The sequence below is a fragment of the Talpa europaea genome, assembly GCF_964194135.1.
Source record: "Talpa europaea genome assembly, chromosome: 10".
Lineage (NCBI taxonomy): Eukaryota > Metazoa > Chordata > Mammalia > Eulipotyphla > Talpidae > Talpa > Talpa europaea.
In genome coordinates this window covers 90,644,297-90,671,098 of record NC_140077.1, presented here as the reverse complement: position 1 = coordinate 90,671,098, position 26,802 = coordinate 90,644,297, and the positions used below count along the sequence as shown (strand labels likewise).

Sequence of the window (26,802 nt, the reverse complement as noted above, 5' to 3'; positions counted from 1 at the left end):
TTAGTAATATATAAATGGACACAATTAAAAAACACAATGCTAGTCACACTAACTGAATAAACATACTTAAATTATTTTTACTGCCAAGTCCTCACTAAGCTCTGACTTCTGCCAGAAACACAGATCATAACCAACACTGCTGACTGCCTTTTAAAAATGTATTAATAATATTCCTCCTATTTTGTTCACTGCTTTTCTTCACCTTTACAGATGACATTTTTCAAACTATAAAATGCATTCTGCTGGCAAATCTTCTTGCTTCAACAGTTCTCAATTTTATAATAGTAAATCTACATCCTTTGCTAGCGAGACATCCACTATCTTTTGCTATGTGACTTTGAATGAGGCAGAGAACAAGTCATACATTTAAAAATCAATATCTAACCTTATCAATATTCATTTTACTTTGTCAATACAAAATACAAAGGTGAAAGAGCAGTAAATAAGCTAAAGCACTGAAATAAATTTGGTGTTCCTGTCACAATTAATAAATGTTCAACCGATAACACTGCTAGCTAGACGAGAGCCTGATAAAGCCACTGAAATCCTGCCTCAATACTAAAGCTGAAACAGGCAGAGTCAATTTTCAACACAGCCGCAGGTAAACATCATCAGATTTGGAGCCACTAATTTCACAGGGGACTTAAAATCATTTAAAATATATTCTTTTAATAAATGCAATATAGAGCTTTTTTGTGAGTCTAAAACTGTATAAATCCACTGGGATTACAAAGTTAAAGTGCCTAATTATAGTTTTCTGACAATTTTTTGGTAAATCTTCTCTAAACTTGCTGTTTGATCACATGCTATTTCACATGTCTCAGAGGATCATTAAACAATATTCAAATTGCCAATCTTTTAAATCTTATCCCTGTTTCATGTGAGAGGGCATTATCTTCACCTGTATTTTCCAGCTTCGACTGAATGCTGACTAAAGGCAGAAGGAACTGCGAAAATCTGTCTCAATTCAATGTGCTTTACCAGAGGTCTGCCAGGGCCTATAAAGTGGTGAGAATATTCTCTCTGAAATAATTCTACCTGTTAACTCAACTTTGAAAGCTTACAAATACAACTGCCTTTCTTATTATGTGACTATGTTCCAGAATATCAAAATTGTAATTTTTAGAGAAGAGATGATCTAGGATTCATAACCTCATTATCAAAGTGTATTTATGCAAAAGCATTTCTTACTTGAATTTGGATAATGATCTTCACCTTAGAGTTGGTTCATTAGTATTAGTAGATATTCTTTTTAAAACTGAGGACTTTTAAATAACCTCATTCTCTTCCACTTTGAGAGGAGCAGTTATGCCTGAATTTTAAAAATGCATTGAAAATGAGAAACATCATTTTCCTACTCCACTACTTTTTCAGTAATTACAAAAAAGCATTATATTTTCTATAAATTGTATCATGTAAGTGAAAAAATCTAGTAATCTAATCAAAGTCCTGATTTTAAGAGAATCACAACAGTTTCAAAATGTAACATCTGGAAATATGCTGGTGTAAGTATATGAATGTTTTAGGCTAAAGTTTAATGTTTATGCCCATGCTCCGTATAAATGATCTCCACTGATGTTATTGAGTTGTAATGTCAAAATCACCTTGTAGAAATAATTATATTATCCTCTCTGCAACCATTATGCATTTCCTTCTCACTTCACGTATGTTCAGAGCATGAGGACCTGACCCTGACATTCTCTCTTCCTTATTGCTGGCACTAAGGTGCTTTAGTCACATTCCTAAGATTGTTCTTGTGCCATTTCTGCCACTAATGTCTGAATCATTGGAAGATAAAAGAATTCAGGGGACTATTCAGGTGGAATGGGGATATTAAAGAATACTACACCTGCCTTATGAAAGATTTGAACTGAAGAACTTATGACACGTATTTGATCTGAAAGTGGTTCTATGTTCCCGTATGAAGACATATATTAGAAGCATGAATGCTCTGTATTTGCAATGAATGTTCTGTATCTCTACCTCTATTATCCTTAATATTTAGATGCGTCTTCTATGAAATGTATGACATAGAACAGTGGACACAAGTGCACTCATGCAATAATATAGTCCTTACAAGTATATTCTTACAAAGAGGCTGTAATTATGTTGTTGTGGAAAGTCAAGTAAATTAAGCTCAAAGCCTGTTCTCGCCATTCAATAATTATGTCATTTTAGGTAGCTAACTGAACACCTCTCTGAATCTTAATTTTATAGTGTATGATGATGATAACACCTGGATCATAATGTTGTTGCAATGATAAAATGAAATAATGAAAATCCTGGTGCACAGTAGAAGGTATTATTCTATATAAATATAAATACACATCATACTGAATTCTGAAAATTCAATACAGCTAGAAGATAAAGATCAGATATTGTACTTGTAGTTATAGGCATGACTTCATAATGTAGTTCTTTATGTGGATGGGATAACAGTATTAAAAATGCTTCAGTTTTAAGCTATTCTTTAATTTTTAATCTGAAATCCAGACTAGAACCCCTAAATAGAGGGTTCAACCTTCACATTTTTTTATTTCCTTTGAAATCACCATGTCTACATATAAACACATATATATATATGCACATATATTTTTTCTTCTCATTATTTAACCTCTTGACACAAATCTTATTTTCATATTCTGTAAATAATCATGGGGAAAAATCACTTTTCCTAAAAAAAGACTTCCTAAATGAAGTTAAGAAAAAGTATATAAATCAGAATAGTTAAGAATCCCCACCTATAGGTCAAGGTTATCATTCCATGTAAATGATCAAGTAATATTGACTGAAAGTATTTTTTCAGTCACATTGCTACATACAAATCCATTATGGTTAGCTGTTGTCTATTCATGAGGTGTTTACATTTTTATTTTTTCTGAAGGAAATCAGGAGATAAGTCTTTTTTTTTAATTTAAAAATATTTTATCTTGAAAATTCTCTGACTTCAGGGAATTTCTTTTTTTAAATTTAATTTTATTTTTTTATTATTATTTTTTAATTTTATATATTTTTTACATCATTTTTCATTTTTGCACAATGTATGCATTTAAAGGTGTTTTGTTTACATTTTAATACTGGGCTTCCTCATATCCGATCTTTAACTTTGCCTCCTTTACCACTGCTCTCACGTGCAACTTTGTAGTCCACACTAACCTGATTCAGACCCTTCAACCCCGAGCTTGAGTCTTTGCCTTTCCAGGGTCTAGTGACTTGGCTCTGTTGAGCAGTGGATATCCCTGTACCACACTCCTTAGAATAACACGAGTTTTGAGGTGGAAGTGATGAGAGATGTTCATTTTAAGGCAAAGTTGTCTACATGAGGAGAGACCAATCTAAGCCTGCAGTAGAGTTCATGTGCATTGTGCAATTCCCACCTAGCCACAGGGAACCTTGTGTTCTGGGCCCCCTTACTTCTGAACTTATTACTGTTAATCTCTGCTGGGATTTCGTGCTGTTTCCTCTATTTTTATGCCTTGTTTTCCCAACCAGCTGTCAATGTCTTGGGGCCAAAGACCTGGTGCCTTTGACCCTTTAGTAGCCTGAATGGCTCTCCCAAAGTTTTGCATTTGAGCAGGCACACAATGAATATTGAAGTGATTGGCTGCCCAAAACATCCACACAAAGAACATGCACTCTGTCCTGACACCAAATGCAAATGCTTTGCCCTATGAGTTTCTTATAAACATGCTTCTTCTTCAGTGCGAGTGATGGGCACTGTCTGTAGTCTGTCCAGGATGACCCGGATGCGTGCGCTGGCGCTTTGCCCCAGCCCCTTTCTTTTTTACCTGCTGTGGTAGGTCCAGGCACTGGAGCAGCTTTTCTTCTCCTTTTGATATCTCCCGTGCATAAGGATCCTAAATGCATGCTTGTTTGCCTACAAGTAATTATCAGAAAAAAACTATTAACAAGGGAGGAAAAAAATGACAGATAAATACACAGCTTGTATAATCTGAACCTAAATCAAAACATTCTCAACAAAGATGGAGCAGCATAGTAAAACCACCAATCTTGTTTATATCGAAACATAATTACGTTTGTTGACAAGCGTTCAGCAGCTAAATGTGCCATCATAAATTGTTACTGGAATGAATAATATAAAAGGAATGCTTTTTAATTTTCAAAACTGGCAATCTTTCTGGCTCCACATAAAATCAAGCACTGTTGTTTCTGACAGGAAAATAGCTAAGATTAATTATCTAAAGAGATCACAATATTGTTGCTAGGTTATCAATTGGTTACTAATGCTTTACTGTCAGAACAACATTTATTACAGGAAAAGTATGATCAATTTCTTTTAGGATATTATGCAGCAGTGAATTCGCTGAAAAGATAGAAGGAAACAGTGATGTTCTCCCTTGTAATTCATATGATTAGAATTCTTTAGTTAATTATTAGCTAGGTGAAGAAGCATCACTTGAATGCTTTAATATTGGTCTACTTCTATTAAACAGGCTAACATGTATTTGTAAAGATGCAACATGTAAGAACTGAGAATTTCTGCTATTCTCGGACCAGGTGGAAGCACATCGTTCTGTCTAATCATGGACTCTTCCCTAAACAAAAGAGTTTTGGAAAATAAAAAGTGGCCCAAGAAAAACTAACACAAAGGTGGAAAGGATTTAAAAACCTTCTAACTATAGAGGAACTCTGTTTATGTCCTGGGTCATAACACCTGACCTGAGGCTGGGATAGTGCCTGTGGATCGTGAGGCAGAAAGAAATGAGTCCTGCTTAATAGCAGGTTCTTTTAGTGATTTGGGGGTATTGGGTAGTATCCTGAAGTTTTATAGGACTCAATTTGAAAATAACCACATTCTTAGAGGAAAACCTTAAAAGAAAAAAATAATTCAGATAAAAACCAAGTATATATTTATACATGTATATGCTTAAATACAGTGAAAAATTAGAGCTGGGGAGTAAAAATACTTTAAATATAGGTTCTTTTTATAAGGTGTAAAATAAAGTACAATTAATGATCTGAATAATCCAAGGGCGCTACACAATTAAGTAAATATATCAAGAAAACATCAATATAGGTAACAGCAAATAGGCATTTGTTTAGTTTTCTGTTTGTATAGAGTGCACAGTTTCTCTTTTTATAATTAAAATGTCAAAGAAAAGTTCATTCAATTAGTGGCTAACCTTGTGAAATATATATTTATTGACATGCATAACTAACGTTTTGGTGGATACTGAGGTATGGTCTTGGCTCATATGCCCAGAAAAATAAATTTCATGATGGCATTTACTTTTTCAAACTATATGGAAATTGTACAAAAACTACAATAATATCACAGAAGATATCCTTCTTTACAAAATGAATGAACTCACTCACTCAGCAAGCATGTACTACTATCGACTACAGACAGCGTAAGAGCCCAGCGTGGTGGTGAAAATGATCAAAGGAAATGGGATGTTCCATTCCTATTATCTGAAGCGGTTAAAGTCTCAGTGGGGAGATAAAGTCATAAATATGTGAGACAATTAGGGATGCTGGTGGTAGTGGAAGGCACAACCAACCTTATTAGCTATTTCTAGAGAATATATTATTTAGTTCTTAAAACAATTCTAAGCACCTTACATTGAATATACTTCTTTTCCTCTGGAGGCAAAAGTTGGTGCTTCAATGGACAACCACATTTGAGAGTACACCCTCCCTCCCAGGCACTGGATTCTGACTCCACGGAAGCTTTTTATAACTCTAAGTTAGAGATAACTGAAAGCAATGGAAAATAATGCTTGTCTACAAAAATGCAAATTAATTCTGTCCAGGGAAAGTAAAATCCTCTTGCCTATGGAGAAACCAGTTTTGCATCCATTTGCACATTCATTTCAATGCTTCTTACTCGCTTCATTGACCTCCTTTGAACCTCTTGTAACATCTGCCTGGTTCCCTCATTAATGAATGAATTACATAAAATTTCAAACACATGCTCATCTTATATCTGTAAAAGCTCATGATTTTACCTTTTTGTACAAAATTATCACTTCATATCTCCGATCCTGTTGAAACTTCCCTAGCAAAGGACTGGAGTCAAGTTTACCTTCTGCAGAAGCTCAGATATCAGGAATAGCTGATGTAGAAGGGAAGGTATTAACTTTCTGAAAATGGAATCAAGTGGGAATCTAAATTCTGAAGTGTGGCCTGTCATTGCGATGTGTAAACCAACCCACGGACCATCTACTTCTGACTCTCTTATTAAAACATATACTTAGGATTGAAGACACTGTTGGTCAGGTTTGCTATACTTATTCCTGGAAGTATTTTTATATGATGGCTTGTCCTGTGCAGAGAATTAGGAGCAGTTCAGGAAGTCTAGAGAGCAGTGTTTAGAGAAGGGATTATAAAATATGGTGGCAGAGGGCCTCCCAGGTGGCGCAGCGGTTGAGTGCTGGGCTGCAAAGCTGCCGGCAGCCTCTGCAGCACCAGTTCGATCCCCGGCTGTCGGCGAGGGTCCCACATGGCGCGCAGACCTCTCTTGCTGCGCCCGCTGCTCCCCTCAGCAGTGTGTTTTGTCAGTCTGTGTGCTGTGCTCCCTGCTCTGGCTCTGGTGAATTCTCTCTCACCCTCCCGCGCTTCTGACTGTACTCAGTGCTTGTATAAATAAATAAATAAATCTTTATAAAATATGGTGGCAGAGTGCTGGGCCTGGGCCATGGTTGGTTTACACCATGTGTGCTGTATGCAGGCACTGAATTTTATAGCCATGTGGAGCCATCGAAGGCCATTTAGACAGAGAGGAAGTGGGCCAGATTCATGGGTGCTGACAGCAAACTGGGGTGGGCAGAGCTGAGACTGATGACAAGAGGGTAACTAGGTGAGTGGTAATCTGGACACTCATTTCCTCCAGGGATATCCATCTCAATTAGGACTATAGAATAATACAGACTTGCCTCAAGATGAATCTTCTTTGTGTGAGTCACTGTGTGAGGTGTGGGCAGGGGTAGGAGTCAATGGAAAGTCTTAATGCTGGGTTATTATAAAAACAAAGCCCGATTTTATTCCTCTCAGGTATGTTTAAGGTGTATACTAAGCTAACAACAATCAGCCAGGAGAGGCCTTAAGAAATACACTTTTAGAAATAATTAGAAGGAACACTTTAAGTTCTGATACCAGGTAGTTGCTCATTGTAGCTATTAATACTCTGGATTTACTTATATGCCTCTTGCACTAGCTGGGCATAACTGGAATCTTCTGATGGCTTGAAAACACTCTCTTGAGTTAGTTGTTGCCTTTAAAACATGACATTTTTGGACTATTTAAAATTTACTGGGAAAACCTGGATACAAAGATGGTGAAAAATAAACTCCAGGAACAACTCCCTCTTCCAAAGCTTTTTCTCATTTGCTGGAACAAAAGTTCCCTTTTGGGTGTCTTTATAGAACAAATGAATACAACATTTCATTCACTGCCGTCCTCCAATCCCCACAGAGCTACATAAAGGAAAACAGACAAACGGTTCAAGGAGAATCAAGTTAAAGTTAATAAAGTCAGTACATTGAACCTGAAGACCTGAGCCATAAGAAAAACAGCTAGCTGCATTTCAGTAATTCTATCAAGAATTGACTATCTGCTACAGCACATTGAGAGATCTGGATTATTGATCAGTAAGATTGCCCCATTTAGGCCTCCCCCTTCTCCTTCAGACAGGTGCAATGGAGTTGCTACAAATAACACCAAGTGAGGTCTACTCTGTTACTTAGTTGTCACTGTTAATGTAAAACATAGCAGTTATTTTTTAATTTAAAATCAATGAATGTCTCAAAGGCAGCTTTGTTGCTTCAGTCTAAATGAGTCATTTGTCTTTGCAAAGCAGAGCACTTGATTACTGTTCAAGGTGATAGTTGGCAAGTTTTTTTTTTTATTTTTTTATTTTGCTGTAGTGTTAATGACAATCCATTGTGCTAGGAACAAAACCAAAGTTACAAGAAAATGTTAAGATCCTTTTGTAAGGCCCTGTAAGGATATTACCAATCAACTATATCACTATATTGGTTTCAGTTAGAATATTTGGTTAGGGAAGAGAAGAGGGGAGACAAATCAGATCTGATAACCCTGTAACTACTGACGTTAATATCAGAGGAGAACACCTGTCAGTGGGAAGGAGAAAGAAAGTTCTTATGTTGTGGATTAATAAGCATTATCAATTAGTTATGATATGAGACACAGTTTCCTATGTTCTAATTCTGCAAATTTTCCTATTAAATATTAGAAAATCAGCTCAGAAAAGAAGACTTTGTTTTGTTTTAAAGCAAACTTTACCCCACCATCCTTTTAAATGCTGTAATGGCAGTAATTTTATCTAGAGGGGGAAAGAAAGTAAAAAAAAAAAAAACACACACACACACACAGAAAACCCTCCAACAAAAAAATCCCAGCGAAAGCCAGCTTGCCTGAAAACCTGGCCTCTGACCTGGACTGACAAGGACTGAAGCAGGCAGTGTCAAACACCATAATATTTAAGAGAAGACAATAGGAACTTGTCTCTTGCTTATACACATTCACAAATAGAGGCTTTTCAGGGAATTAGACCTAGTTAAAATTGCCCCCTGGATAAAATGTGTTCCCTAGCCATCTCAGACAAGCTGCAGAGGAGAGAGAAACAGATGTGACTACGGACCCTGGCATTTGCCAAGAACACTCACTGTCACTTAGAAAAATATAGGCCTGGACAGGGCATCAGCCGCACAGAAATGAAGCAGGTCTGGTGTCATTGCAGGAGCAAGTGGGTAGCCGAGAGAAGGTTGGGGCCTGGAAAATACAGTCCTGTGTGAACTTCCTCTTCAAGATCCAAGGACTCTGTCCTCCCCTGATTCCATGTCAGGATGTCTCAACAAATCAAATGGAACAAGTGAACATCAGTAACTAGAGCTTTGTACCGTCAGGGCTGAGGGCGGGCCTCCCAATGTACCAAGTGGGATATTTATTATTTTGTATTAAAGTTGCTTAACTCTGAACCTCCCTGTCTCCTAAAAGCAGGAAGTAAACCGTGGTCATACCAGGAGGGAACAAGACATCTCATCACAAGGTTTCAGGGCCTGTTTTACTGGTACAAATAAACACTGAAAAATTCCTGTCCAATTTAGGGATCAACATTTTCTTTATGCTGTTAACTCCTCACAGTTTTACAGTTTCTTTCTCTAAAAAAATATCTAAACCAAACATCTTAGTCATTTCTTTGAACCTCTTTGTGACAATGTCCCTGTGTATGTGAATAATTTGGCCTTTATTTACAGGTTGTCTTAGCTAAGAACCTAGAAGTCTGTCAGACTTCTCTGCCCTTCTAAGAGTACCAAAATGCACATTAAGTGCCACCATGCAGAAATAATTGTTAACTACGAGGAAGATTGCATAAACTCCTTGGTCTTTGTAAAGTTTTCTCCCAAAACCTCTTCTTGTACAAAAAAGCCTTTGCATGTGCAATTGAGGACTGCACCCCAGCCAGCTCTTGGTTCTGAAGCCTTTTCTCCAGATAACTTTGGTCATTTGACTTCAAGCCTTCTGCTCTTTTGGAACAATACTGACTTTACCAGGGGTCGTTTAGTCTTAACTCAGTGCACTGAACTCAGTTCTCCTGTCCCAGGAACTGGGCCCTGGATTTATTCCAGACTTAGCCCATCTCATTATAAACCTTCTGGTATCTTTGTTCTTATAGAATTAGGTCATTGCTTGGGGCTCTCCATACGCTGTCCCTGAAATGCAACTTGGTGAGTGAGGCTCTTTTTAATGCTGTCAGCCAGTGTCCTGTATCAGCTGCTCTTGGTCCTCTCCATGTTGCTTGCCTGCCTGCTGGACAATTCTTTACACCATGTCCACGAACCTCCTGTTACTTGCCTGGGGCTCTACCCTGGGATATAGTGGTCAGCCTGCCAGTGTGCAGGTGCTCTCAACAGTTTCGGATGGAGCTCTCCTTTCAGGACCTCTTCGCCAGTCATGATTGAGTTGGCAGGCACAGGCTCAAGACTGAGCTCAGCCTTGGTTTTTGAAAAGTGCCCTGTGACTCTGTTGGCTGAGAGAGGATTTGGGGTAATGCCATAATCCTATGCGCTGTGATGTACATCTGCTGAGCAATAAAGAGTGAAGGAAAATGATCACCTCGTATATATTCATATTGAGGAGGTAATAAGGACTAGGTATTTTAATTATAAGTAAGAATGCCTGGAACTTCTGGAATATGTAAGGAGTTAGTTCTACTTAGGAATATGTCAGGCAGCACTACCACTTAATACAGGCTCACATGAATTAAGGTTAAATTAGTGTTTATTGGTGGAATTCAAATGGAAATCTATGATGCAGTTGAAATGCCATCTCCTTTTTGTAGCCTTTTCTGAGTGCCAGTGCCAGAAAAATCTATCAATCCTTAGAGAAAACAATGTTTTCCATCTAAATTATAGCTATATATGTGCACGAATATGATAGCTAGCCTACATACTCCTTGAAGGCAGTGGGGCCTTCAAGCAAATTTCCCTTAGACCTTACAGTCTTGTCAATATCAGAAACTTATTAAACAGTTATTAAGTGAGATTTAACAAGGTCTGCCAGAATTTTTATAGTAATTTGTTTTTTATGACAATCAAGACTTTCTTAATTGAGGTTCCTATTTATATAATGAACAAATGCAGACTTATGGAAATAGAGAACTAATTCAGTCTGTATCTTGCACTCTGTGATAAAAAATTCTGCAAACTCAAACAGCCCATATAAGCAAGCTTTTAAAGTATATGCAGGTGCCTTAATTCTAAAGTGTTTCCCTTTCTACATAATTTTACATTTCACTACATATAACTTTATGAAAAGAATCCTTTCAGTTCCTCCTCTTCCATGATAATTTTTGGCAGATGAATGAACATTATGTCCATAAAGCTTTTACAGACTTGTTAGCAAATGTTTACTGGACTGTGAAATATACTGTAATAGCTAGGTAAGGTATCAGGAAGCTTGTGATGGCTACATGAACACTAATGTTCAGTAATCAGGAGAAAGAGTACTTCGGAGTTCTCCTAATTCAATTCAGTTGAAGCACTTGCAAAGTTGGAGTGCATTAGCTTATATTTAGGATTAATTTTGCCATCAAATTTCAATGATATACACCTGAAACTTATATAATGTTATAATGCAAATGTCATTTCAATAAAAAAGAATGAAATCTGATAAACACTGCTATAAAAGCAATTATATTACAAAGTTATAGAGTATCAAAGTAACATATGGTACATCTAAATTTACACAATATTACTTATCAAATTTACCCAATAAAATATAAAAAAAAAAACCAACCAAAGTCTAAAAACAAGCAAAAAAAAAATAGCTTTTCTTAAAAAAAAAAATCCTACAATTTTGGTAATTCAGAGCTATTTCTATATTTAAAAGATCAAAGATCAATAGCTTTTAAATATCCATGGAGAAACACCCTATGAAATTAATTTCAAATATAAACTACATCTTTCCTCTTCTCATATATGCATTTCTTTTTAAAAAATGCAAGCTCTTATTTTTTTTTAAATTTCAGAAACAAAATGCCAAATACTCATACAGCAATCACATCAGTCATTGTTTCAAGATGCTGTCACTTCCTTTTCTATTTTTTTTAAAGATTTATTTATTTATTTATTTATTTATACAAGCACTGGGTACAGTCAGAATTGCAGGAGGATGAGAGAATTCACCAGAGCCAGAGCAGGGAGCAGAACAGGCAGACGGTCAAAGTACACTGCTGAGGGGAGCGGCAGGTGGCAGGAGAGGTCTGAGCGCCACATGAGACCCTAGCTGGGCAGGCCGGGGAGGCCCCACTTCCTTTTCTGAATAATATATAGATAACTTAAATAATATTTTAAGATTGCAATTTTAGAGGAGTCAACAGTTTTCCCTAAAAACAAGATGCTAGATTTTAGAAAACAGTCCAGTTAATACTTATATATCTTTGAAACAAAACCTAGAAAAAATATATATATATAGTGCTGGGCCTCCCTGGTGGCACAGGCGGTTGAGCGCCGCACTGTGAAGCTGTCCGCAGCCGCTGCAGTGTTGGTTCGATCTCGGCGAGAATCCCACATGGCATGGCAGACCTCTCCTGTCTTGACCGCCTGCTCCCTTCAACAATGTATTTCTTTAGTCTGCCTGTTCTGTTCCCCGCTCTGTCACTGGTGAATCCTCTCACCCTCCCACGCATCTGGCCTGTACCCCAGTTCTTGTATAAAAATAAATAAATCTTTAAAAATATATATATATATTGCTGTAAAAACTACAGCTTTAATCTGGGAAAATCATTTAACTCTTGTTTCTTCATATGTAAAATGGGGATAATAAGACAATCCACCACATAAGGTAATTTGGGAAATTAAATGAGTTAAACTTGGTATTCTATAAAAAAGATGGGAACTACTCCCAACAATTTAGATAGAATATTTTATTTTATTTTTGACAATCTGACCTGTTTCATTAATAATTAGAAGCTAAGAATCCACTGAAAATGCAGCTTTAAAAATATTAAGAATGTCATGCCAGGAGGGCTCCATGGTATAATGGTTAGTGCTCTTGACTCTGGAAATGCCATACCACTTCTCCTTTTAAGATGAAGGCCAATATTACATGGCATTGTAACATTATATAAGTCTCAGGTGTGCACTGCTATAAGTCAACACCTGTATATTAGGTAGTACATTTTAAACCCTTTTTCCTTGGCTGTCCTTTTCTACATATCTTTTTGCTTTGACAGGTAGTAAAGCACTGTAATTAAGAGTGTGGACTAGAGTCAAAAGAGATGAATTTTGAATCTTCCTCTGTGACCTAACAACCAGTGTGAAGCTGGGCAAACTATCTAATCTTTTTGTGCCTTGCCTTTCCTATCTGCAAAATGGAGGTAATAGTAGAACTGGTCTTATAGAGAGTTAATGAATATGTGGCTCACAGCATATTCATATTTCCCAAAGATGAAGGGAATTTGTACATTATCAATTGAATGCTATATAACTTGGCAACTGTCCCTTACCTACAATCATTAAGTCCAAAGAAGTAGAGAAAATCTGTAGGCCAGAATATATTTTGTTGTTAGAGTGTAAGAGAATAGAGGGATTGTATAAGAGTTATTATTAGCTAGTAAGTCTAAATTTTACAAATAACATACTAATGTGTCATTTATACTAACACAAAAGAAGACAGTATACCAAGTTGTAGATCATCAAGCTGAATTCCCACATCACAGCAAGTCCTCAGATAATGTCTTTTCTAATTCCTTCAATATAGTTTCATTATAAAGCTGATTTTTAAAAAGCTGACATTTGAATGAAAGGATGTTATTCAAGGAACTACTTTAGTTATACCTAGTTTGCTTAAAGTTGCAGTTTCCAAGAACCAACTGATGACATAAAGTGAGTACCTGTGGCACTTTAGAAACTTTCCTGAGCCTTATATTCTACTGTAGAGGGTGCATAGTTTATTTTAGGAACAAATTCGTATCAGTTGGACTGTAGTATTCAAGGTAGGGAGTAATTGGAGAGGAAGCTGGAACAGTGAGCAAAATCAGACCAACAAAGCCTTGCAAGTCATGTTTTGGACTTGATCCTAAAGGAAATGGAAGCCTTAGAGAACTTTTAAGTACACAGAAACAGATTTGGGTTTTCCAGTGTCACTCTGGCTATGTTGTGGAGAATTAATGAAGGGGACAGAATGAGAGACTAAAAGGAATACAGGTTAGTACCCAGGTTTTCCTAAATAGGACATATGACCCTGGAATGCAGAGATCATATGCATCACCTGGCCCAGTGTAAAGGTCCTTAAAGGTGTGTAAGTAATTTACCAAGATCTTTTTAAAAAAGAAACACAGAAGATAGCTTACTAAGAGATTAGAAAATCATAATATGCTAAGTGTATCAGTGAAGAAAGGCAACTCTGACAACTTACTACTCTAACTACTTACTTAAAATCAGCACATTATGTCGAAGTCCTGGACTCCTATAATTCTAAAAGAAATGTCATAATTAGAACATTCTGGGAATGTGGTGGCAGTGACATTGTTATTTATGAATCTATAAAATAACATGTCAGCATAGCCACATACTCCTGGATAACAACAAATAGCAGAAGAGAGCATTCAGAAGGACAATTAGAAATGACATTAAACTAGAACACAGATGTGAAAAAATATGATAGAGAAGTAGAATATGACAATATATTGAAAATTGAAAATACAAAGGATAAAATTAACAATTAAAAAAAGAAACAAAAAGATTAAAGAGAATGTGATAGCTATAGAAGACAAAGAAGAACCAATGTATGTGTAATAGGAATTAAAAATAAAACCAAAGCAATGAAATGAAGTAAATATGAAGAATTATAATGGGATAAAATCTTGATATTTAGTTAAAAATAATCAAACCTACCTATTGAAAGATACTTTATCTGTGGAGAGAAATACATAGTGATTAACATCAGACTAATAGTCCAACTATTGGACTTTGATAAAAGGAAAATATCTGTTGAGCATCCTGGCAAAAGCAAGTCACATACATACAAGAGAAAACTAGACTATATCAGACGATGAAAACAAGGTTTCAAACAGGACCATGGAATGACAAATTTCAGACAATTAAAGTGTCACTTTAATCCATGAGCCATGGATTGTGATATCTGTTCAAATTGACCTTCAAAGATAGAGGTCATAGATCATTAATAACCTGTTGGCCTACTTCAGCAGGTATAGGTCACCTTGTACACAATCTTGACCATAAATAAAACCTAAATGAAATAAGAATCACATATCTGATAAGCTTTCAAGTTTGCCTGAAGGTATATGTTTTTCACAGCCCTCCAAAGCTGAAGATAAGGACCTGAAGTTGACACAGTGGGAAGAAAAGACATTTCTGAGGACACCCTCTCACATTAAACAATACTCGGTAACTTCACCTTACTATCTCCTCCACACAATGTTTTTGAAATGCTAGTTTTTTTGTCTGTCAAATATCCTGGACAATTACTAGTCAAAGAGGATGGGGATTAATAACACACAAACAAATAAATTCTTGTCCTTTGTGCACCCATCTCGGTAGTGTCTTCTATTTGTCCCACACACAACCCAAAAGAATGGACCAACTGAGTTGGTTAACAAAATCAACTAGTGAATAAATACTAAACAAAAAAGAACAAAGAAATTTTAACTTAAGATCTGATGGAAGTCTTTAAACACAAATTCATTTGTAGAATTAAAACTGAATGAATCTAAAATTAAAACTGTATCTGCAATTAACTAGATTTTATAATAATAAATGGCCATATGCTGTCTATCACCTACAACTACATAAAAACAGAGAGAAGTGAAAAGTATATAGGAAAAATAGAATAAATTTGCTGACCGCCTTATAAGTAATAGCAGATTAATATTTACTTCAAATCAAGTGCTTTGGTGAGGAATGAGAAGGGCAAAATAGGTTACTAGCTAACTTCACTACTGCTTATAGTAGGGAACCTGGGCAAACTGCCTCCCAAGGGGACAGGGACTAAAGCTGTTATATAAAGGTATTAATATAAAAGTAATTACAAGGGAAAAAAATACTTTCCTAAAAGTCAGAATGACATAGCAGAGTGAGTGCAAAGAAAATGGAAAAGTACTGAGCAAGCAAGAAGGAAAGATATATTTGCTTATCTTAAAAATAGAAAAGTCAATAGAGGATAAGCCATAAATGCAACAAAATAATAGTGATTTATATAAAAAGGGAGGAATAAAGGGAAGAGACTAGGTAGGAACTAAGACTTCTTTGAAAATAATTTCCTATGGAAATTTGATAGTGAAATCAGTAACTTTTTATATTTTTATAAAGTAAAATTAAATATTTTAAAAAGCAGCTTCTGAAAATTAAAATAAAGCCAGTGAACCTAATTAAACATGAGTATAGCTATACATAGAGAAAAACCGTTTCAAGTAACTCTCACACCCAGCAATAAGACTGTCCATTCTTACCAAAATATAATTCAGTACAAAAATAAAAGAAAAAGGAAAATTCTTAAAAATGGTTTTTCTGTAATTATTTTATCGGCATCCCTACTATGTGTATATGATGGAGTAAATAAAAGAAATAATCACTAGAGTGTCACTGAGAGTTAACAGCTTTAATATTAAAAAAAATTAAAATCAATGAAAGAAAATATGAAAACAATGAAGTTCTGGATTTGAACTGCAACTCTCAGTTTGGGTCCATATATTTTTTTCTTAAAAGAAAAAAAAATTCAAACTCATTTCTCTGAAATTACCTAGAAACAATGATATCCCTAACACCCAGACTGTGGTTTCAAAAACTATTTCACAGCAAATGAATCAGCACTTCCTAAAGAAATAACTGATTTTGGTCTAGGCTGGGAAAGGTCCAAACAAAGCCTTCAAAATATAAACACACTGGAAAGCAAAAACTAGTAGCATGGGAACAAACTCAGGAACCGACTAAAATAATCTTCCAGTGGCTAGAGATGAGCTAATTATAACATCATTTAGAATCATAACTAGCAGGCTGAAACACACCAAATGCATTGAAATCACAGTTAAAAACAAAGTAGGGTAAACTTTCAGTGGTAACTTTTGGAAAATGTAAGGAGCCCATTAATTCTGAACAGTGATAACTAAGGGGAAATGTCAAGTATCTATCTTGCTCTTCCTATAGGATCTGTACCTCAAAGTCATCAAGGGGGCACAGTTCATAGAAGTAATCCAACTGGTAAAGAGAAGCAAAATGATAGAATGAGCACATCACCTCCGTTCTGTAACTTGTAAGGAATCATGATTATGGATGAGAAATTGTACGAAGAGATAGAGAAGTGAGAGAAGCATGCAGTATCACTCCTGCAAAAGCATTGCCAAAATAAAACAAAACAAACACTGAACCTGAATCTAATTAATTCTCTAGCTCTAAATACAAACATAAGGGACAGAGAAATATGTGAAGCGGTATCATATGTAAATAATCAGTAACATCCCTCAGATGTGGCAAACTTTATAGGACAACTAGTCTGACTTCAATAACAAATATGAAGGGGAAAAAAGATGGAGGGCACTTACCGATCAAAGGGAACATAAGAGATATATATCAACCAGTTATAACAGACAGATCTCACTTGGGTCCCAATGCAAAAAAATATGTGATAAAAGATGTTAAAATAATCAGGGAAATGTGACTATCACTGCATATCCAAACACAGCCCCACACATAAGTATATTAAATTATTGCCCTTTTAATAGATGTGGCGATGGTGCTATTTTTTAAAAATAGACAAAAGGCTTTTTTAAAGAGGAAGTTATGTTTTAGAGAAACACATTGATATATTTCAGTGGAAATAATATGATAGCTGAGTTTTAGAGTAGGGGAAGAAGTAAAGATACAGAAGAAACAAGACTGGCCATACACTGTTTATGATCTAAGCCAGCTGACAGATATATTGACTCCATATTGTTCTTTCTTTTTACATATGATTAACGATTAATTTTTCCATGATAAAATATTGTTAGAACCAGGTTTTTACCATTCTGACATTGCAAGTAAAAAGGCATCTTTTCAACTCTTAAAATTGCCAGTACTAAGTCATTATAGCACAATAACATTATAGTCATTATAGTACTAAGACTTTCACATCTTAGTGACTAGTCACTTTAAGTGACTAAATTGAGACTAAGTAAGTTATCCATAAAGTCTATGTTTCTATTCTGTATATACCTCTGGACTATAACTTCATGTAAAAAGATTACAGAAATCCCTATTTAAGGTTTAATGTCCTTAGAAAGGATAATGCATAGTTTTTATTCTGTCTTTCTAATTAGTAATTTAAGCATATGTTCAGCATTTAACTCTAAATGTTTGCCTTTTCCCCAAGCTCAAAGACAGCTGTCCAAGATTTGAATGCCAGAAAACATTTAAATATCAACATCTGTTGAATTATGTTAATTTAGTGTAATATAATTGGGTATGAGTTGGAATTGATCAGAAGTATATGAAACAAAGGTAAATTCCCAACAATATCGGTATACAAACAAATCACAATGGAGTGACGCAAAAACATTTCTAAAGAGAAAGGGCAAAGAAAAATACTAATAAAAAAATTGATTCTTTTAACAACATTGCTCTCAGTCTATGGGACATTATTTTATGATTTTTAAATTTATTTTTAAATGGTCTCATAATTTAAAAGTAATTGAAATTAGTTAAAACAAGCAATAGTTAAATGTTTAACATTTGAATATTTCTGTGAAATTTTAAGTAAAATATTTAAATAAATATCAATTGAATTTTGTAGATTGCAGGGTGAACCCTGTTATATTCTGAAAAATTACAAACCTCAAAATTCAAGAGTTGACGTAATTTCTCTTCTATAGGTATGATGGAGTATTTTAAAATGGGAAATATTCCTGAGGTGGCAGATGTATTTACTAGGTGTATTCTGGGATCTGAAAGGTGCAAATTACAAGTAGCAACTGTTTACTATATTGCTGATTGAAAACATTAATTTTTACAATCATTCCTTTACAAATAACGTAAGAATGCTTGTTGCTCGGAGGAGTATTCTGGCACAGATACACATGGGGTGAGCAGAGCCCCAAACAGTCTCATTATGAAGTTACTGCCCAGGAAGTGGCAGTGATACAGCTGCTGTGACACCATCCTGAAGGTGCCTCCATCATTTCCTGAGGGAACAGTCTCCGGGAGTTAAAGGTTAGTTCTGCTTCCATGCCCATTTAACCACAGAACTAATTTGGAAAATGCCAACTGTGAAACAGACACCTGTCCTTAAGGGAATGGACTTCAGATGACATATTTATTTCAGCTACAAATATGGGACACTGGGACTGCTTTCACATGCTAACTACCTTCCACTACCAGTGACTGTGGCCAAAGGTAACCGCCGTTCCAGAGGTGAGAGCGTATCGTGCTTTTAGTAATTTGACGATATCCAGTTCATCTGTCAGATTTCAAAACAGAGGGGCCATAGCAATGAATGCCTGTTTTACAGGGGATACCTGGTGCTTTTTCTGTTCATCCAACACTGGACACATTACATATTTTCAAATGGTAACTACCCCCCTTTTTTCTGTGTGAGGGTTAGTCATGTCGATCTGAAAAAACATCCTCTCAAAATTCTCGCTGGTTGATAACTAATTTTATTTAGTATAATCACAACTTAAAAATACCTCTGTAATCGGGAGTAAAACATTTTTGTAATGATAGTTAGCATTTCAGGGTGCCAAAAGGACAGGAGGCATGAGAACCAACAATTTGAGAACCGTGTCTTTTTTCAATGTAATAATTTGATCATATAGATTAAACAGATTAAGTCCTTTAGAAACCACTTGATGTTGTATATGTGGTATGTTCCTAATTATTCTTCTCTAAGTACCTCTATACCTAGAAGCTATTCAAATTTTTGTTTTAATTAGACCACATTTGCAATTAAATGTATTCCAATTAAACAAATATGGAATGTATATATTCTAATTAAACAGAATATGTGAGCACTTTCTATTTGGTCATATATGCACAGGCATGAAGGCATTAAAATAATCGAAAGTCACTTTTCTACTCAGAAAATTGGGTAAAATATTTTAGAATGAAGACATTTAAAGCTAATTTTAGGTTTGGAATAAAAAAATTAAGTACTAGAAATTTTATTTTTAAAGTAGTTAGTATTTAAGAACATTATCAAACCATTATTTTAGACATACAACTATAAAAAAGGCATTAAAATATAAAATGCTCAGTGATGCAACCTGCTTTTAAAATATGGTGTTGAATCATTAGTTTTAATACAACAAAGGAGGATTTGTTTGAAACTCCTACATTTACCAACATGTGATGGGTAACTTGTCATCCTAAATAATTAAAATAAAGCACCACTTACTTTTGTTGATACATTTAATTTTGTTGATGCATTTCCGTGAAAAGCAACACTAAACAAATACAGTCCATGCCATTAGCCAATACTCTAATGAACAGTTATCCTATCCCAGTTTATTAACAGCTGCTCAAAAATGTAGTAATTAATAGTTTCATTTATTTTTGGCAAACCTGCAAAATGACAAATAGTTTCATATTTGTTGCAAATTAGGTCTCCTTCCCAAATAATAGATGACACTGTGGGGAAAACTGAGCAAACTGAATCCTTGAACATCTTTGGATATTTAGAAGTTCAAATAAAGAACAGCTGTAATTGTATTTGTTACATCTGCAACAAAATACAGTTAGCTCTATCATTGTGTGAAAATAAATGCAAATAAGGAGGTTCTTTTTAACCTGATGGAAGAAGACTGACACAAATGTGTGTATGTGTGTGTGTGATGGAATTTGGAATTTGTTTTGATTCTCTGATTTAATCTTTTGTCATTTTTTCACTTTAGGAGATTTGTTTTACTACTGATGCAAGACAGCAAAGAAAAATAAGCATCTCTCTCCTCACCACTAGTTGGTAACATAAGAAATCAGAGCGCCTAGTATTCAGAGATTATCAAATCATTTTATTTTTTATTTATTTAAAGATTTATTTATTTATACAAGCACTGGGGTACAGGCCAGAGGCACAGAGGGTAGGGGGAGGTGAGAGAATTCACAAGGAGCAAAACAGGCAGAAGGACCGAAATACACTGCTGAGGGGAGCAGCGGGTGAGACAGGAGAGAGTCTGTTGTGCCATATGGGAATCCCTGGCCGGCCGGGAATCGAACCGGCACTGCAGAAGCTGCCCTATCAAATTATTTTAACATTAGATTGAGGAAAAATGTAGGTCTCTAATAATTAAGTAAATGTAAATAAAAAAAAGTTTCTAAAACACATTTTTAAATGCAAAGTAAAATTTAATAATGTTAGCGATAAAAAGATTTTTCCTTGATTTCAAACTATTTATCAGACCTCTAGATCCTTTAATCTTTCTGTTTCCAAATAGTGAATGGCGCACATCATGTAAAGAAGGTGGCTCGGGAAATTTCAAATGAAATAAAAAAAGCACCAGATCTTAAAAGGGAAGGCTCTGCCATGATACAGACAATCCAATAATGTTGAGATAAACTATCAACCTTTTTGTATGAATTCTTAGAATCACAAAGATGATTGCAAACATGAAGTGTGCAGGAAAATAAGACCTATCCTTTTGGGAAGGGCACATCACTGAGCATCCAGCGTTGCTTCATGTTTTACTGACTTTCAATTTGGGAAGGCTATACAGAACTTTCTGGAGCTAATCAGAGGTCATGCATGAAAAATAACATGAACTTATTTAATTGATTTTTAAAATGAGATGAAGGCAGAGGGAAAGATATTTTCAATTTAAGAAGTACAACATTAGATACTGAAATTTAGAAAATAAAAGGTTTGACATAAGCCAATGGCACACAATTGAAGTGTACACTCAGTAAGCTTTGACCCAGGTATACACTTGTGAATCCATCGTCCCCATGCACAAAATGAAGATGTCTGTCACCACAACAGTTTCCTTATTTCCCTGTATCATTCTTCCCTCCAGTACCCCCGCCCTCATCCCAAAAGCATGCAACAACTGTTTCCACAACTAGAGGTTAGTGTACATTTCTTAGAATTCTATAGAAATGTGCTATGTGTATCAATTCTTCACTCCTTTTTATTGCTGAGTATTAATCCAGTGTATGAGTATATCCCAGATTATTAATCTATTTACTGTGTATTTAATGACATTTGGATTATTCCTCTTTAAGAAACTATTACAGGTAAAGCTGCTTAAAAAGGATATTAAGGGAAATTAATTCTACTTTTTAAATTAAAAAAATAAAATAATTATCCTAAACCCTGATGTAAATGTTATTCAGGTAAGAGAGACAGACATTTTCTTTTCTTGCAAAAATGTATTGTTTATTTTTCACTGGCCTTTTAAAATACAAACAAAATGGTTTATCTTCCTATTGATGCTCAGTAATCCTGAAATGATTCTAATAAACAGGGCACAAAACACTTTAAGCAGGCTCTTTATAACCCAAGGCAACTTAACTACAACTCACCAAATTCCTATTGGTATGGAAAAATATTGCACATGATTTAATGATCAGCATTAAAGTGATTTTGAATGGCTTACCTGCTGGCTGTTTTCACGGAACAGTTTTTCTTGTGTCCTCTTTCAGCTCGGTTATCTCGCAGAAGCTGATGTTATCCAAAGTGTTAAGACAAAGTTGCAGAAACAAAAATATTTTCATTATATTATTTGGCAAGTAGAAAAGTATTCTCATTCAAATGGTCACTATTGTTCAATGGCATTACTTTTTCTTCTACCTGTTTTCCTTAAAACAAACACTATCAGGGTCTCCCTGGTGGCGCAGGGGTTAAAGACAGCGCTATCAACCTACTCTCAGCCACTATGGCGCGAGTTTGATCTCCAGCCAGCCAGGGAGCTACCCACATGGCGGAGCAAATCTCTCCTGTCTCACCTGCTGCTCCCCTCAGCAGTGTTATTTCAGTAGATCTGCCTGTTCTACTCCCCAACTTTTCTAGTGAATCCTCTCACACACACACCCCCATCACACATCTCTGGCTTACACCCCAGTTCTTGCATGCATAAATAAATATTAAAAAAAAAAAAAACCAACAGGGCCTCTCTGGTGGTGCAGGCAGTTGAGCGCCGCACTGTGAAGCTGTCCACAGCCTCTGCGGCCGGCCGGCGAGAATCCCACGTGGCGAAGCAGACCTCTCCTGTCTTGCCTGCTGTTCCCCACAGCAGTGTATTTTGTCAGTCTGCCTGTTCTGTTGCCCGCTCTGTCTCTGGTGAATCCTCTCACCCTCACGCGCATCTGGCCTGTACCCTGGTTCTTGTATAAATCAATAAATCTTTAAAAAAAGAAAACCAAACACCATCACAAATGCTAGAGCTGCCCGTTGCTGCTCTTGTCAAAATGTTAGTAAGAGTCGCCAACCCAGAGCCTCCCTGGCAGCTGAACTGTACGTACAGTCAGCTGACACCGGCCTTAAGCTGGGGGTCGAGGACTCAGCTCTATCTGGTCCTCTGGGGTGGTCCCTCTTTATCATCTGCCCCCCACAGCATTGAGCTGTGACTTTGATATTTTTTCACCTACCTTGACATAAAAGATCTAATACTATTTTCTCAGTATCTGCTGGCCTAACATGGTTAAAAAACACTTAAAACATTCTTTTTCAAAGAAATTATTGGCTTGGAAAAATATAATTAGAAAAAATATATATATTCAATTGCCTTCTCAAAATGTCTCACCATCTACTTTTTCCTTCACACTTGCTTTACTCTAACTAATTGGAAAGAAAAAAAAAAATTAGTCAATACTCCTTACTAGGTGTTCACTCAAACTGTAGCTTATCTTATTTATGCAGAAATGTGATTACATGCAAGACTGGGCTAAGAAGAAGTTGTACAGCATATTAGAAAAGGACCCTAACAAAACTAAGAATCTTAGAAGTAATAACGTAGGACAGACCTGGGTTCTAATCCCAGCTGTGCCAGTAGCTCAAGTTACTACATTTTTAAAAACGGATCTATCATTTATAGGGTGTGTATCCCAAGGCAAAGTACTTCACCTGGTTGAGTCCCTGTCTCTATCTGTAAAATGTAGATAATAATATCTACCTATAAGGCTGCTGTGAGTGTTAAATAAAATAAGCCATGTACAATGCTTAGGACCATGACCAGAACACAAGATGTGCTGAGAACATGGTTTAAATGCGCAATTATAATTCTCTTTATAACAAAATAAACCTGTTGGTCCATGGGTATGGTCTGACCAAAAGTATCAATAACTTCAAATGAAATTACTTTGTATTGCTTAATGACATAAGTTAGACTCCATTATTAATGACCTTGGTCATCTTTGAGAAGTTTCTTTGAGAAGAAATAGAACTTAAATAGATCGGCAAGAACATAATTAAATCATTGATTCTTCCAGGAAAGTCTTATCTTAACATATATTAAATGGTTCTTAAATATCTACTTCTTTCCACCCCTCCCACCATCCTAGTCCAGAACATCATTTCCCTCACCTCTAAACGCCTCCCAAGTGGCCTTTCTGCCTCTAGTTTTGCTCCCACTAATCCATTCTGTACCCGATAGCCAACAATTCTAAAATTAGATCTGATTTCATTATTCTCTTCAGATAAGCCCAAGATGTTTTCCAAGGCTTTCATGATCCTTGGCAATTAAATTACATTTCTAAACTCATAGTTTATTACACTTCCTCCTTGAATCTAACCTTCTTCCTTCTAAATTACATGTCCCAGTCTTCCTGAACTTTGTAGCTTGCAGTATGTCCCTCGTTCTTGCTCCTCTTTGCACCTGGTTTAAGTTATTTAGTCTGTCTGCATGTCCAACCTCTAGTAAGATGTCTGAAACACTTTTGTGCTCAATAAATGTTTGTTGAATGAATGAATAATAAGATAAAAACAAATGGAGTGAGATCCAGTTTCTGATATGTAGCTGTAGTCATATCGCTTTATTACTACTTATAGAAAATAACAACCCTTTATCTTAAGTCCATTAATCTGAAAGTGTTTCAATTTGGAAACACTTCGTACCATGAAAACAAAATTGTTCCTGAAAGTAGAGCAATTAATGACTTTGGCATTTCTAAGTCTAGTGCTTTTAAATGTATGTGTGTGTGTGTGTGTGTGTATATATATATATAAACCAACACACACACATAAACCAACATTTGTGACACAGATAGTGAGCGGGGACATGATGAGATCTCTACTGCTACCTTAAATTAGTAGTAGAAACTAACTTCTCTATATGTGAACATTATTGCTGAGGCATTAAAACAAAGAACTCAAAATCTCAAACAATGTTCTAAAGTAAGAATATCATACTAAAATTTAGAAAAATACAACTATTGGACCAAAAAAATATGAGGATGTACCCACTAGGTTTGGACAGTTCTCAGAGAGATCACCTCCTGGATGAACTCAAAGAGATAGCACCTGCTGTGAGTGCTGGCGGTAAAGTTCTTCCTCAAAGATTCACATGACAATTTCTCAAATTCATAGTTTTGAAGCAATTCATAAATGAAAAGAGACAAATATTGGAATTACTTAAGACAACGTACCTACATAAAAGAGTTATCACAAAATTATATCACTTGATCAGTAAAATTATGAATCTAGGTGTGGTTTTGGAAATTTATAAACAAACTCCATTAAAAAAATACAGATTCAAATCTCTGGGTCATAAATCTAAGATGTTAAAATGGGAAACTTCATCTTCCTAAGGGCAAAGAGGGGAAAATTAATCCAGCATGATAGTAGATGAGAGAATATATTATTCGTATTTGAAACAGTCTCATGTTTCTGCTGTGTCTCAAAGAACAAAAATAGGGAGATAGGATCAGGTCAACAAAATGGGAAAAGACACAAAAATTCTTGAACTCTGAACTAAGATAAGAAGCAAGAGTAGCTCATCAGGTTTTGCAAAATGCTTCATTCTTCCTGTGATTTTTTTTTTTTTTCTGTCTCATGAGACTCCTATCAGTGTCACAAGTGAGGTTACTTTTCAGGGTTCTGACTCAATAACGTCAACTTTGATTAAAAATAGAACTTTTGAATATGGTGCGAAGTGCTTCTTACCTTCCAACTTTCAGATTGCTGGACTTAGGTCCAACGGAGATACAATTTCCTTATTAGTGACCTGCAGGTGTATATTAAACATGACTTGTATAAGAATTACATTAAAACTCATAAATATAAAACCTAGTACATTGTGAGGTTTATAAAAGTTATGTATATGTATAAAAGTTATGTATGATTGAGAAAATGGCTGAATTTTTAAACCAGGGAGAAGTGCTGCTGTGGGTAATGGTTTTTACAGTCATAGACAGGAAGCTAAGAATCTCTGTGGCTATTCATGATACTTTTACAAGATTATTAAGTTTCAAATCCTTCAGACAACAGGAAAATGCAAAGAGCAGAATTTTCATTCCACAGCAATCGTCTCTTCACTACCTGATATTTGCAAGGCATGCAAGCTCAGGAGTGTTTCTATTAGAAGTTACTTTTCAGGCAAGTCCTCAAATATCTGCAAAATAATTTTCAAGTCTCTTCACACTTGGCCTCTCAGTTCCCTCCTCAAAAGGAGAATGAATTAATACCTAAACTATGATCTATGACTCATTAAGATACCAGTAAACTCAGTCAAAATGTCAAATCATAAGATGTTCAAGGACGAAAAACAAAAAAAATAATGAAGAAATGATGCTTCATACAGTACCTCTCCCTCCTCCCTTCTACCTGAGTAAACTGACATTTCTCTGCTGGGCCCAGGATAGAATCCACTTCAGGGCCTTCCTCAAACATCGATCAACACACTGTGATTATGGTTTTTCTGCACCAGATTACAACCCCCTCAGGGGGAAAATTTTGCTGTTATTTGTAAATATTTTAAATTCCTTTTTTACAAAAGCAGAGTATCTGAAATATAATGGTTAGCAGATTATATTTATTTAATAAATGCATAGTAAAGGAAGCATAACTATGCCTGGTGTACATGGAAATGGATTTTAGCACTAAGAGGAATCGTAAGGTAGGAATCATAAGGACTGAGGGATGGGATTCCAAAAGATGGAGGGCTAATAGAGTAATTAGTTATTTATGGAAAAAATCAAAGGTGATCATGCATGTGAAGAGCCACTTATCCATCAACTATATTGCAGGATTTTATATTTCTTCATGGTCTTGCATTTCCTCACTTGCACCGAGATTTAGCCAATAGTTACTGGGTTATATAATAACAATATAATGTAATATATATTAATCTAATCTAATATATAATATATGAAATATAATATTGATATATTAATTTAA

At 35.6% G+C, this 26,802-nt stretch overlaps 1 protein-coding gene across 1 annotated transcript in view; it reads right to left on the bottom strand.

Moving 5' to 3' along the window:
* The window catches only part of GPATCH2 (G-patch domain containing 2), a gene marked incomplete at both ends in the record, with an annotated part of 146,848 nt that overhangs the window by 6,710 nt on the left and 113,336 nt on the right, over window positions 1-26,802 (bottom strand). Inside the window, 2 exons of the mRNA XM_084246165.1 lie at window positions 3,789-3,877; window positions 22,067-22,131. Of these exons, the coding sequence (XP_084102291.1) occupies window positions 3,789-3,877; window positions 22,067-22,131 (154 nt within the window). The remainder of the gene's footprint in view (window positions 1-3,788; window positions 3,878-22,066; window positions 22,132-26,802) is intronic.